The sequence below is a fragment of the Ornithodoros turicata genome, chromosome 6 (assembly GCF_037126465.1).
Source record: "Ornithodoros turicata isolate Travis chromosome 6, ASM3712646v1, whole genome shotgun sequence".
NCBI classification, from domain to species: Eukaryota; Metazoa; Arthropoda; class Arachnida; order Ixodida; family Argasidae; genus Ornithodoros; species Ornithodoros turicata.
Window position 1 is genome coordinate 64175815 of NC_088206.1, and position 14803 is coordinate 64190617.

Consider the following 14803-nt stretch of genomic DNA (forward strand, 5'->3'; position numbering starts at 1 on the left):
ACTTTATTTTATTTTTTGTGTGTGTCTACGAAACTCTGGGGATGAAGGCAATGAAGGGACGGTGTATGCGTGTATGCGGAGTTTGTTGTCGTCAGACGTCGCCACATAGTGCATCGTTGTTTTCGTGTGATGTGTACGGTCGAGAAAGAGGACGTGAAAGAACAGTGCATCGCAATGAATATTTGTGATGTTTGATTAATTAGGCGTCACATTATGTAGGCAGTACGTACAGTTGCAGGCTGATATTTACAGCTCCATCGTTGCTCACGTAGTTGCAAAGGGAATTTGAAACGTGTCAAAGAACCGGTTGTACACTGAATTAGTTGGAGATGAAGCTAATCAACATACGACGAAGTCGTCTAGTGAAACTCACCCTAGTCGGGGTAGTAGTAATATTCACCATCACGTTCCTGTTGCCAAGTCCAACGGGTAAAATGAAAGAACGATTCACAGTGAGTGTCACTTAATTCGAAGTTCACGTTCATCGTTGATGAATCGTATAATTGTGTCTCTGTACCTTTTTTCAGCGCTATACAAGACAAAGGGTATCTCCTTCCCTACCAGTATTTAAGCAGGATGTTCTTGGTAACTTCGAACCTCCGAAAGAAGATAGAGATCTCAAGAAACCCGGTGAAATGGGTAGGGCGTTTCACCTCTTGCCAAAAGATCAAAACAACGTGGCACATGCTCAAATGGAGTATGGTATGAACATGGTGGTCAGCGATCATATTTCTCCAAACCGTTCTGTGCCAGACATGAGAATGGAAGAGTAAGCCCCGTTAACCCCATTTTCAGGCTCGGTGCTCTCGGAACTCGTGATCAAACCTTACTGTGTTTGCAGGTGTAAATATTGGCAGTACCCGACGGATCTTCCCACGACAAGTGTTGTCATCGTTTTCCACAACGAAGGCCTCTCAGTGCTGATGAGGACGATCCACAGCGTCATCAACAGATCTCCACCGCAGTTTCTCAAGGAGGTTGTTCTTGTTGATGACTACAGTGATAAAGGTGGCTATACTTTTCTAATATATTGAGCAGCAGTTACAGCCATGGCATTCGCCGCTTGCAGAAAATCTCAAGGGTGAGCTAGAAACGTACATAGCAAGAAATTTCCGATCCAAAGTGCGTCTGCTGCGCAACAGGGAGCGGGAAGGCTTAATCCGGTCAAGGACCTACGGTGCCGAACAGTCCCGTGGTGAAGTCGTACTGTTTCTCGACGCTCACTGCGAAGTTGGCCCTAATTGGCTTCCCCCTCTACTAGCACCTATATATTACAATCGGTATCCAATTAATTTTTCAATTTCATAAAAAGTATTTCCTGCTAACAACGCATTTGTTACATTCAGGACCACAATGACAGTACCAGTTATCGACGGCATCGACAAGGACACCTTCGAGTACCGCCCAGTGTACCACGGTGGAACACTTTTCCGTGGGATCTTCGAGTGGGGCATGCTGTACAAAGAGATTGAAATCCCCAGCAGCGAAGTCACCCGCAGAAAACACGAGAGCGAACCTTACAAGTGAGGCTTCGGAGTAATATTGTTTCGAGAAAAGGTGCTTATGTGTGTTTCTATGTAATTCTCCTTTGAAGGTCCCCCACCCATGCCGGTGGCCTGTTTGCCATTGACCGAGATTACTTCCTCACGCTGGGAGGTTACGATCCGGGCCTTCTCGTCTGGGGAGGAGAAAATTTTGAGCTGTCTTTCAAAGTAAGCACGCGTCTTGCATGCTGTACCACGCCCATGGAGTTAAAGGCATGGATCCCGTGGGTCTCTGAAACCCTCGAATACCGTGCAGTTTCAACAGTGCTATTTTCATTGTCTGCAGAAACCCTATAGTTTTTTTATTTTGCGTGTTTTCCTTGTTTTCATGGAGTCGCTCATGCAAATTACACCGTTCCGGAGTTGGAACTGTAGCTTCGAAACCACAGGAGTTAGCACCCGATGCAATAGGAACCAGCATCAAGAAATGAACGGCACCCTCTGTTATATTAATTCACTTTTCTTTTTGTCCTATAATCTTAAAAATTCTGTAGTTGTCAGCCACATCTGTGAACTGATCACTATTGTGCAGTCCCTGTGTATCCTCTCCTGCGGCAGTTGTCGCTTGTAAATATTTCTGCAACATATTGAAACCCTGGTCATAAACTGTGTTTTACGTCCCAGACAAAATGACGTCTGAACCTTAAAATGCCCTTGGAAAAACCCTCGATTTTTTTTTTTTTTGTTCAAAATTCAGCGGGAACCATGTAAGGGGTTTGTGATAGTTTTGGTGCATTTGGCTCATTACACGATGCACATGTTGTACTGTTCGCCAGAGGGTTGGGGAAGATGTAATTATTTTTATATGTGTCATGGTTCGCAACGTAGAAACCCTTGAACATATGTACACGTCAGGCTCTTACATCAGAGGAGTGTTCTGGCCCTTTCTGTTGGTTCTCAAAAAGCATGTGACCTCTCTCACACTGCCTTATTAGCAGAGGCAAGGCCACCTAGGTACAGAAGGTCTGCTTAAAGGGGCACCAAAGGGGCTCTGTGTTTGTGAGTCTCATAGGCTACTGGGAGCTGGTATATTCTGTACCCAGAATACACTCGTACTGACATTATGAGCTGTTTTGTGACGTGTGCCAATTTTGTGGAACGAGGAGTTTCACGTCAGAATGACTCATGAATACGATTGTAACATGAATACATTAATACATACATGAATACATGTGAGAACTGGTGTTCTGGGGCTGGAACACATAGAAAGGACAAATACATACAAAGCTTCAAATGCCTAAGAAATTAACGATGAAAGATGGAAGTCACTGAAAAGTAGGGGTGTGCGAATCCGAATATTTTAAATCGAATCCAATCGAATGGAGGAAAAAATTCCGAATACCGAATCGAATATCGAATATTCGTGCAAAATTTACAATATGTGACTTTCGCACTAAAAGTTTCCATTTTGTAGCCCATGGCTTTAGTGCAATTTTTCTGGCATTAACTGTCACAAGAGAGACATGCAATTCTTCTGCTAAAAGCCCCTACTCTTTAATTTTACATGAGAGTGCTTCCTGCTTTTCAGGTGAGCCTACACCTACTGGAGTACTGGAGTGGTTACCTTCATTTCAAAATTTTATGTCAGGCAGTAGCATGTTATACAGATGAGGCTGTAATTGTTTCAGACAACCACAGGCCATTTGTGAAACAAACACGTTGGCATCTTGCCTCAGCTTTGCCATGAACACCCTTTAGTTTCTTTGCACTCGCCCTAGGAAGTTGCACTACCGAAATTTTAGACGTAAAGGACATCTTTAAGACACCCTTCTTGTTTGTGAGATGTAGTCATTATTCAAGAGTCCTAACTTTTTAAAGGCAATCTCACAGACATTAAATCAAAGTCCCTCGTCGGCACCGCTAAACTGTGTGTGGGAGGGGCGCCACCCCTCCCACCCAAAGTTAGTTTTGTAGACATCGTCTGTGGGAGGGGCGCCACCCCTCCCACAGACGATGTCTACAAAACTAACTTTGGATAATTTTATCTTAAACTAAACACTGTCCCGCCTGTGTTGGTCCTGCAGCAAGGGCAATTTCGTAAAGGAGGCTTCACCTCATGCACGGAAGCATCAGGTGAAGCCCACGTTCGGGTTGCGTCGTTCATATCCGTGGAATAGTCGAATATTCGAAAAATCGAATATTGGATATTCGATTCGCGAATCGAATAGTTCGAGCGTTTGATATTCGATTCGAATTCGAGAACTCGAATATTCGCACACCCCTACTGAAAAAGTTAGCCAGCTGTAGGACTGGTAGAGCCCTGGACCGGTAATCCAGAAGATGTGGGTTCGAGTCCTACAGCTGGCTAGCGTTTTCAGTGACTTTCATCGTTAATTTCTTAGACACTTGAGGCATTGTATGTATTTGTCCTTTCTATGTGTTCCAGCCTCTGAACACCAGTTCCCTCATGTTCAACAGCTACCGCTTGCGTCGATCCTGTCGTATGATTGTGTGTATGAGTGAGAAAAATGTAAGAGTGAAAGGGGGGATGAGTAAGAGAGAGTGGTTGATTTGTCCCTTCAGATGACGAGCCCTTGGAAGTCGCTGGGGAGGTGTGTTAGCTTAGCTCAATTGGTAGAGCCCTGGACCGGTAATCCAGAAGATGTGGGTTCAAGTCCTACAGCTAACTAACCTTTTCAGTGACTTCCATCTTCCATCATGAATACATGTAACATGAATACATGAATGTAAGGATTTGTAACAAGAATAGTTCCACTTGAAATCAAATTTCTGTCATGAACAGTGTTGTAGAACGTACGATATTATACGTTCTACAACGACTTCACAATCACACAACAGCTGTATTCTAAGAGTCTCAACACTGCTTCAATGTCTGGTGCACATGCATCCGTGCATCCGTGCAATCTGACCTGTACTGCTCCGCTCGCAGCGGGCAGCAGCTCTGGCTGCCTCTATTTCGGAATATGCGTCTCGGCGAGGTGTATCATGTCGCAGTAAAGTCGAAGCTCCCTTTGTAGGTGTTGATTGGACAAAGAAATTCGGGAAGGGGTTGTTCCCTACAATATATTTCCTTCAATAGTTGGGTGCTCTGGAGGTGTCATACTTTTGACATTTTCGCCGATTCGGAAGAAGGTAAGAGGAACCTCCGAACTTTTCTTCGCGTTTGAGTTCCAAAGGGCTCTACGGATGAACCCTGTTCCTTTTACGTTACTGTCATGGTGACAGGACCTTTCATACGGCAAAGAGACATTTTTGCACTTTAGCGCCACTTTAATGCCCCCTCTTGATCCTCCACTGCATGAACAAGTCAGCATATTGTCTGCTTCAGCTGCAGATGATTTCAAGCACAGGCTTTCTGTGAGATAACCACTATGCAGCTGACGGTGGTTATCCCTCGAGCTATGGCAACCAAACGCACGGTTGGCAGACTCTGAATGAGTACGTCATGTCGTTTAGGCAATCAGGCTTTGTGCATGGTGTTGTTGAAGACTCCTGCAGTGATGTCACATGTGGATGAGTATTTGCGGTGCCGATTTTCCGTGGGTTTATTACCCTTGACGATAACAGCGCTAGTAAGACTAACACAGACGACACAACGTAGAGCACTTACTTTCAACAATTTAATGGACTGTCAGATACATCTTTATCACTGCCGCAGGAACTGATAGGATGATACCCTCTGTACCACCACAACAAAAACAATAGACAAGGGAATCTCTTTTTACATCCCAGAGGCTGTGGGTACGAAGGAATGTATGGAATGAACGACAGTAAGGGGGCGTTACAAAAGGAAACGGAGGGAGAGAGAGAGATTTGGGAACCCCTGCTTATTGGTAAAGGTGGTGATACATGTCTTAGTACAGAGAGTACCATACCATCGGAGAGGGAAAGGGAGTTCCTGCTGCAGTGATAAGGATGTATTTGACAGTCCCCATTAAATTGTTGAAAAGTGGGTGCTCTACGCTGTGTCGCCTGTATTCGTCTTTTTAGCGCTTTTATCATCAAGGAATTGTACCAACAGGCCCAAATGGATGTGTTAGTGAAGTTTATTACCCTTTTTACTGTTGAACTTGGAGTACAGGCTCACATTGATGCAAACAGCTGGATTTCACGTTTGCTCAGTGTAACCTGGGACGAAGTGTCGCAACCCGTTCAAGCAGAAAGTAACTTAAATATAGACATAAAACATGAGAAATTGATGTTCAGAGGCTGGAGCACATAGAAAGGACAAATACATACAAAGCCTCAAAGTGCCTAAGAAATTAATGGAAGTCACTGAAAAGGTTAGCCAGCTGTAGGACTCGAGCCCACAGCTCCTACAGCTGGCTAACCTATTCAGTGACTTCCATCTTTCATCATTACAGACATAAATTTTGACGGAGTCTTCTGTTAGGGCATGCTGATTTCGCCCAGACCCTTCCACTGAAGTATTGGAACAGTAACAATAGAAATACACATGTTTCGGATACAATCAACAATAGAAACGTTTTTGCAAGCTGGGGGTACAATACTGCTAACAGCAATACAGCTGTCGCAATTGAAATACTCATTCTGTCCTTGAAACCTGAGCCTACAAAAATTTCTTTCCATGTGTGATGCTTCGCACTTTGTACTTGCGCTTCGTAACGTGCCATTTTATTTGACTCGTCGTAATACACACGCAAAACAAAACGGGCAAGATGTTAGGAACATCTGTTTAAAACTGAAACGTTGTTGTTCATGATGATGAACTTCCCAGGCATTGCTGTAGGAAGTAGTCAAAGCAGTCAAAGGTAAAGTGAGCCGTAACAGATGCATTTTCCCAAGATGACAGAAAGTGGGTTTTGCCATCCTTCACGGTTTTTGGTTCATTTGCATATACTGCATGTGCAGCATTCACATCTAGGCATGAGGACCTGGCTCAGGAAATGTTGATCCCATTTATACCAGCATGTATGCCAGTTCTCCTTTTCTATGTGTTCAGAAATTTATCAGTTTCTATGTGTGACTGAAGTACAGACAACCCCTCGCCTATCCGGCAAAGGCGGTTTCCAGCGAAAATGTCGAGATATCATAGATTATCCACATAAACGAAACCTGAGAGCACAGAAACCATCTGTTGTCAACAGAGCCTGGGTTTACTATGGAATTCATAGGAAACTCTCTGCCATCATACGCTTAGAAATACTAAACATTTCAACTCCCATAATCCCTCATTGATGATGTTAACCCTAGACATTTTGGCTGACAAGGGGAGTGCATGCACAAAAAGATCGTCGAAAGCTACTAAATGATCTTTTCTTACTGCATCAGATGACTGGACCGGTCAATGGGCGTTACATAGGAATGTCTTAAACGTAGTCCACAGGTCGGGAACAGTCACGTTTATTACTAAAAAGGCACACCGGCACTGCAACAATAAAAACAGCATCAAAACTTTACGTTTCAGAAGCAGTTCTGGTTCCATTCGTACCTTCTAAAAACATACCTTCTAAAGCAGGACGCGGTCGGCATAAAAATGGGTACTACGCCTTTTGGGACCTTGAGTGGACACTTTTTAGAGAAAAATCTGCCACTGAAGTGGGTCATTGGTTGTAGTAATTAATTAGTTTCAGTTTGCACATTTTTGTCATGGCTGGTCGCGGTGAAGCGTAAAGGGACGATCTTCCACTCTCTTATCCGCCAATGAATTACGTCCTTTTGCGCGTTGCCGCGACCAGCCGTGACAAAAATATGTAAACAGAAACCAATTAATAACTGCAATAAATGACCCGCTTCGGTGGTAGATTTTTCTTTAGAAGGTGTCCATTGAAGGTCTCAATAGGGGTAGTTACCATTTTAACGCCGACTGCGCCCTGCTTTAGAAGTTATGTTTTTCACGAAACTAATTTGAATTTTTATTTAAATAATGAACACCTCCCGCTCATTCGCATGGTGCGCAGCTTGTAGGTGATATCGGACAGTTACTCGTAAAAAAGAGAGTTGTTCAGTTGGTGCACCCGTTCGCGAATTATTTCTCCCGGAGATTTAGCTGAAACATCCTGTATGTCTGTTAATGGCAAATAACACTCCAGTAGGGGGCCTGGATGTTTGCTAACAGAGTGGTTTCCGTCTCGTTCTGGGAACTGAAATAGGATAAATTAAAGGAACTGCACGGATTCAAGTCCGTCCCCCTTCTTCTTGTCCATATAGATGTGATCCGAATAAGTGAGACTCTGCTAAACTGGTGTCAACTGTAGTTTCTTTGTTGTAGGAGATGGAGAGGAGAGTGTACGATGCTCATTTTGGGGGTTGGAGACTCTCTTTCCTGTATTGAGAACACAACATAACACATGTTATTTTGAACCCTTTCTAGATTTGGCAGTGCGGTGGCAGCATCGAATGGGTTCCTTGTTCCAGGGTCGGGCACGTCTACAGAGGTTTCATGCCCTACAGTTTTGGAAAGCTGGCTCAAAAACGAAAAGGACCTCTTATCACCGTGGTAAGGTGTTTCTGTTACATTACTCTTCCGAGTTTGGCGCTAGCACCATTATAGTAAGCTGCCAACATCACATTTGTAACAAACTTACAAAGTAGTAACTAGTACCAACAACGTGACAATTAATTGCTCTGTGTGGTACCTACGTTACTAAATTGGTAGCTTTAAACCAAATCCTTGAAGCGTCCTTGGATTAATTCAAACACATAAGATAGGAACCTTGCCGGAGTGGGACTGGAGCGATTTCTTTATGCTCGATATTGCTTTATGCATTGGAAATAAGGATAATTTTTTTTATGGATTGGGATGAAGTGTGTATCTTTTCTTTGGGTTCTCTTTGTGCATACCTATGCTTCCATAGCCAATACCGTGTATTCGCACGAGCGACATTCACCGCAGAAGCGGAAGATGCGAAAAACGTCATAGCTTTCTGAGCGCGAGCGCTCAACGTCAAGTGTTCACGTACACTGCTAACTGTGGGGAATATCCTGCGGCACAGCCACAAGATATTCCGTAGCAGACGACAGGAAAGACGCTGACGGTGTCGTCTGCTAAGTGCGCAGTACGCCACTCCCGATATCCTGCACTGCGTGATTGCTCAACATCACACAGGATGGAATTTCATCTCTGTGCGCAGTGTTTTCACTTTTTCTTCCACTAGAATCTTCTGTCAGGATGTCACTCGTGAGAATACACTGATAATTACATGTGTCATTCTCTTCTGACTGTTTCCTTTACTATTTCGTTTTCTTTTATTTTTTGTTATCAAGAATTACAAGCGTGTAGTGGAAGTGTGGATGGATGAGTATAAAGAGTACTTCTACACGAGGGAGCCCCTGGCCAAGTATTACGATGCAGGCGACGTCTCGGAACAGCTTGTCCTCCGCAATCGCCTTCAGTGCAAGGGCTTCAAGTGGTTCATGGAGAATGTTGCCTATGATGTGCTCAAGAACTTCCCCCTTCTCCCAAAGAACATTTACTGGGGAGAGGTAGGTTGGGCACTTGATTCTGACGTGATATTGTGGGCTTCCCAGCATCCGAATATGAAACGGCAAGAGAGTCTGTCACATTTAGAGATGCGAAGTCCCGGAAAAAAAAACACGAAAATTTGGGGGGGGGGGGGGGGACCAGTTTTCTTCGGTTTTTTTCCTCGTCTCCGGAAAAATAGGCAACCAAAATTTCCAGGCGACAAAATTCCAAAATATAAAATTTTCGTGCCTTTGATGCGTTCCAACCCGCCAACAGTGCATTGGGCTCCTCTAATCTGCCAACTATCACCAACTTAGAGCTCCATCTGACACTCCAAACGATCGTCATCGCGTTCACATAATGTCGGAGTTCTAGTCGGAGTGGACGGGTTGTTCTAATTACCTATCGCTGAGTAGACAGCAGTCTCATGGGATGCTCTGCTCTGCATTTATGCCTAGATGATGAATATCACTAAAGCTTCTAGCTCATTGTATGCTGTGGTTTGGCCGGAAGTGCTTCTACTCAGCAGTAACCACGTTTGTTTCCATTTTTTCAAATTTTTCAGAAAAAAAACCGAAAACAGTTTTTTTGTTGTTTTTTTTCGAGCGATTCAAAGTTTCCGGAAATTTTGCATCTCTAGTCACATTGCGTGACCTACAGCTCTATGCATAATTCGCATCATTGTACGGAATAATTGGATTGGTTGAATGGTGTCAAAATTATGGCACGTGGTAGCCCTTTTGACACCTCCTGTACAGTACAACATGTAAAGTTCTTTCAGTATCTGCAGTCGCGTGGGCACATTATGCACGGTTGCACAATGTGTCACCGTTTGGAATGGTTTGACAGCATGGTACAGCTTAATACAATGTTAGATGTAATGAACGTTGTCACTTGTAATGTTGACAGATGATTCTAACAGGAAATCACCTGCAACAAGATGCCCATTCGACTCCGACACTTGTCAAAAGAATTATGAACCTATGTTGAGGCTTTGCTGCTGTGTTCAGTAATGTTTTAGTGGAACTTAAATGTGTAATGTTAGGGGAAAATATAGCAACGTCACTTTGTATGGTGATTTATAGGTTCGTACGATGGTGTCTGGGAACTGCCTGGATGCCATGAACTCAAACCCGCCATCGACAGTGTCCGTAACTCCCTGCCACGGAACCGGCGGTAATCAGGTACCACCTTGCTGTTTTTTTGTTTTGTTTTTTTACTGCAATACCCTAATACTGTGCATACCATTTATAATACGCATAATTGGAGTCACAGGAAGCATTACTATATCCAGCAGGATCACTGTAAATCACATTAGTTTATAATGACATTTTGTTAAAACAGGGTGTTTTTCATTTAGCCTTTACAGAATTTTTATAAAAAAGCTACGAGAGATGCACAGATGTCGTTTTTGCAGTTGAGTTATACGACCAGGTGGGCTCCCTCTGGAAGAGGATATGTGAACGCGAGATGACTAGTTTAATTGCCTGAAAATAATTAACTCTCTAATTGAGGAATTTCGGAAAACAGCGAGATGACACAAGAACGGGAGACAATCCTCATTGAAAGCCGTTCTGTCTTTTACAAATCAAGAAAAGATAGTGCGCCGTGAAATATCCATCACTCAAATTTCGGTATGCGCTTTTTCAGTTTCGCCTCATTTGCATATCAAAATTCGTGGATGGATATTTCAGCACACGTGCATGTTTTAGGATTTTTTTTAAACGTGAAACATCTTGCAACTAGGATAGTCCCTCAATCTGCTATCTCGCTTTTGCCCGAAATGTGCGAATTAAAAAGTTTGTTAATGAATTTTAGGCAATTAGTCTGTACACTTAGGTGCAGTTGCACACTTTCTTCTAGAGGATATATGTCCACCTAGCCGTAGAACTCAACTGTAAAAATGATATCTATGCTGCTCTCATAGCCTTTTTTTTAAATAAAAATTCTGTAAGGACTAAAAATAAAGCGCCCTGTATTTGTATGCATATGTTCGGTAAGGGCACATGAGGGTACTCTAAGTTGGGTACTATACATTATTTTCACATTTCAAAAAACAGAGGACAAGCCATAGCACGACTACCAGGGCATGCCTTGTGCTTATCAGCCCAGCAACAGGTCTGAGCATTGCACGCTGTTGTCTGGTTTGCCACTTCGGCTAAGGTTTCAGCCGAGATACAGCACCTTGATCCGTGACAATACCGACAATACTTGTAGTCACCACTAGTCACCTTTCGCATAATTGTGCGCATTTTTATGCGCGAGTAGAGATCGTTCATCCAAAATTTTTACCACATGCACTGGTCTGCACCGTATGAGTGCTTGGTTTCTGAGAAGAGACAACATTTATCATTGTTGCAATATAATAGATCACTCACTTTTTGCAACGTAGGTGTTCAGGATAAATGCAGAAGGGCAGCTAGGAGTCGGTGAGAGGTGTATCGATGCCAGCATCCACAGTATGCAGCTGGTCTATTGCTCACTGGGAACCGTTCACGGACCGTGGAAATACCTTGCCGTGAGTGTTGTCTTTTATCTCGTCCTCCCCCGCTTTTATAGTCGGAGAAACGAGGGTCGCGTTACGTGGTGACTCTACCCAACACGCTTGGTCTACTCCATCCCTCGTACTCTGGCTCATACTTAGAGCCTGAAGTTTTCGGGAAATATTTCTTTCTAAATTCGGGGGGTAAAAATCAGATAAATAAATATGTGCACTGAATTCATGCGAATTTGGGTGAAAAAACTTCCAGTATGATAAATTCGAGGAGAAATCGGGCTCAGTTACTCAAACTAAGTGTAGTGGTTTGGTACAAATGGTGATGGAACTGCATTAGCTGCCAAATAAGTAAGTTTATGCATTCCTACAGTGAGGGCAGTTTGTCGGGTAAAAATCGTGTTTCACCCTAAAGCTGCAACCTTCAATTCGGGGTGCAAATTCGAGGAAGAATCGGGTAAAACCCTAAAACTTCAGGCTCTACTCATACTTCAGAGTCATGAGGGTGATACGCGCCCTGGCGAAATGGTTTTCCGGCCTCCCCTTCCTTCGTACGTCGCGGAGCAGGAGCAGCACATAAGCTCTCCGACCTGCAAACCGGAGCGCGAATAGGGTTCTCCGTTTTCGGGTTTTATGATTTGTCAAATTAGGGGAGGGGGTGGGAATCGGGTGCTACTTACACACGAGAATTTGGGGAGAAATCGGGCGCTACAATTTCTGTTTGATATGTAATCGGGGAATTTTCGGGTGAAATGAAATGCGTACGAAACAGGCCACTGTTGTGACACTGGGACGAGAAACAAGAATCTTTGTGTCCGCTCGGAACTCGGGCCAGTGAATGACCACGGTATACAAACACTTCCCCGAGCTACACAAAAGCTCGTCTTTGACTCCTCCGGAAGGGGATTGTAAAAGGAGGACAAATAGGTCGTCACAAATAGCTCTCTTTGCTGATATTACGATTCACTTTTCCGACGGTTTACTGCGGACGACAAGTTGAAGTGAATGAAGGATTTCGGGTAGATGTTGGGTTTTACCTGAATTCTTGAACACTTGTTCGGGGGGGAACTATTGTGAAAAATCGGGTTTAGCCCGAAAACGAAGAACCCTACGCGTGAAGTGCGGGCCCCATAACAGTGCTGCTGTTTCCCGATCCATTTAGGCAGCGACACAAGCGAGCTTTCATGAGAGCTGCATAACAACGTTTCAGGGAAAAAAATCTGCATTTCCCTACGTAACCCCTCATGGCGTGAAGCAATTTTAGTTTATATGCACCACGCAACCAAATGGAGTTATCAATTAGTAGCGCCAAATTATGTGTACATGTGTTTTACGGGGCCGGCTCTTGGTGGCGCTGGGTTCCCACGCTTTCGTCTCCTTGTTTGTTTGTTTTTCTCGTTCCACCACTTCCACTTTCAAAAGTTCTCTCGCTTTACACCTAGAAGCTCGAAATTTCGTTTTAATAAAGTTTGCTTGCCACCCATGTTTCACCGTGCCCCCCCCCCCCCCCCCCCCCCCCCCCCCCCCCCCCCATCTCTAGCCTTCATCATTTACTTCAGTTACGTAGCGTCAAAGCTAGCGGAGTTGGGAACGCGACTGATTTTTTGACTGATCCCATAAGACCTGGTCTCACCAACCAGTTAACACTTATACCGAGATTAGACTTCCCTAAATTTGACGTTGTTCGCCAGCTCTGTTTCACCGAGGCGGGAGAGTGATATTTCCTGTCAAACAAGGTCACATAGAGTCATTGGTAATGCAGGGGTGACGATCAGCACCATGTTTAGGAAAGTCTAGTCTCGGTGTGTGTGTCAACTGGCATTCGTGAAATCGGGCCTGGGTCAGACAGACGACGGCCGATCTTCACCGGATCTTCTAGCTATCATACGAGCCTCCTTCATCCTTTGCAAAAAAAAGTTATCATTAATTTGCAGGAGACAAAGCAACTTTTTCACAAGGATCTCAAGAAGTGTCTTGAGTATAACCAGCAGGAGAACTACCTGAAGTTGGTCAACTGCAACACAGAAACGTTGGGACAGCAGTGGAAATTTCAGGAGATTCATCCACGGTGAGCGGGTAGCTCATCGTTTGCACAAGGCCATGCTTTGTCTACGGTATGTGGTGTTAGCGGTGTTCCTCACGTACGTGAAAGTGCTCATCCGTTTGTGTCGAATTCGCTTTTTCCCATTGTGACTTTTCTGTTGTTCCATGTTCTTTTTTCCTTTTTTTTTTATGTGGCTTTGGTATGCATCTTTGCACAATTGTATCGGACCTCCCTATTTGTGATTGTTGTGGCGAAATCTTAACTTTTACGGTTGCCGCAGCCAAAGTGAACGGCGGACACATATCAGTGTGAACATGGGAGGGCAAAGTGGATGGGGTACCACAGCAATAATCTTTTGGGACAGTGGATCCTCTTGTATTTTATGCTTTAAAGTAGAAAATGGGGCAACATTCAACGTGACCTCTCTATTTTCTACTTCAAATGCATGTTATTCTAGCATCAAAACATGGGTGACACGTCTGTGCAGGAGCTCACGAGGTCAAGAACCTATTTGCTCTGATACTGGGTGGAGGATCTAATTTCTTACGTCTGTGTTCTTTGGGCATTCGCAAAAGTGAACGCCATTGTTTGTTGGAACGTAATGTTAAGTGGAGATGTTGCAGAATTTGGTACAATTTCATCCCTGGTGTATCCGAAGGACATTATGAAAGGACATTATAACAAATGTGATTTATATAACTGTGACGTGACAGCATTGCCGTCATTTCTTTTCTGCATGGAGAAGGTGCTGTACTTTCTTTTTCTTTTTTTCGGAATATAAGCGGCGCTCATGAGCTCTGTGATTCAGGAATATCCGTGTGGGTAATTGCCACTAACATTCCAAACTTATGCAAATGGTTGTTGAGTGTCAACATGTACATGTTTCTGTGAGAGAAAGTTTGAACCAGAATGATGAATCTGCAATTATTATGATTTTTTTTTTTCTTTGAATGTACGTCATTTCAGGGCATTATACCTATGCTAAGATACGTACTGTGAATGCAGAGTTAGGGGTGTGCTGTGAATAATTTTAGTATTGTTTCTGTTAATGATGTATGTGTCACTGCGTTCCAGTTTGTTTTTGCATGTTTGCAAATTACTCATTTATGTGGAGCAGCATTTTCTTTTTTTTCAACACATTCTGCACCAATAGAATAAGCCGCACAGTTTTTTTTGCCATCATGTGGGTGTGGGGTATGTTTATGCAATATTTTTGGGATTCAGATATGCTCATGAAACTGTTGAGAAATAAAATATTTTGTTATATTCCCTTGTGTCATCACTATGGGTATCGTGAGGTTGCTTGCCACTGCTAGTGTCACAGTGCGGTTTAC

General features: G+C 43.7%; 1 protein-coding gene and 1 non-coding gene across 2 annotated transcripts; both read left to right on the plus strand.

Moving 5' to 3' along the window:
- The first annotated feature begins 66 nt into the window (after positions 1-66).
- LOC135397024 (N-acetylgalactosaminyltransferase 7-like) lies at positions 67-14735 on the plus strand. The gene is made up of 11 exons (XM_064628326.1): positions 67-452; positions 528-769; positions 842-1008; positions 1070-1280; positions 1347-1523; positions 1595-1712; positions 7840-7965; positions 8733-8951; positions 10017-10115; positions 11324-11449; positions 13360-14735. The coding sequence occupies exons 1-11, from the start codon at positions 330-332 to the stop codon at positions 13495-13497; spliced, it is 1746 nt and encodes a 581-aa protein (XP_064484396.1). The 5' UTR covers positions 67-329; the 3' UTR covers positions 13498-14735.
- On the plus strand, positions 4101-4173 carry Trnat-ggu (transfer RNA threonine (anticodon GGU)). The gene has a single exon. It is a non-coding gene; the product is annotated as a tRNA-Thr (tRNA).
- Positions 14736-14803: the final 68 nt, after the last annotated feature.

What these genes read in the sequence shown, in the direction of transcription:
- LOC135397024 (XM_064628326.1), top strand. Translation starts at nt 330, where the DNA reads ATGAAGCTAATCAACATACGACGAAGTCGTCTAGTGAAACTCACCCTA. An exon ending in CCAGACATGAGAATGGAAGA is followed by an intron (nt 770 to 841) that starts GTAAGCCCCGTT and finishes CTGTGTTTGCAG; the next exon opens with GTGTAAATATTGGCAGTACC. An exon ending in TGATGACTACAGTGATAAAG is followed by an intron (nt 1,009 to 1,069) that starts GTGGCTATACTT and finishes CGCCGCTTGCAG; the next exon opens with AAAATCTCAAGGGTGAGCTA.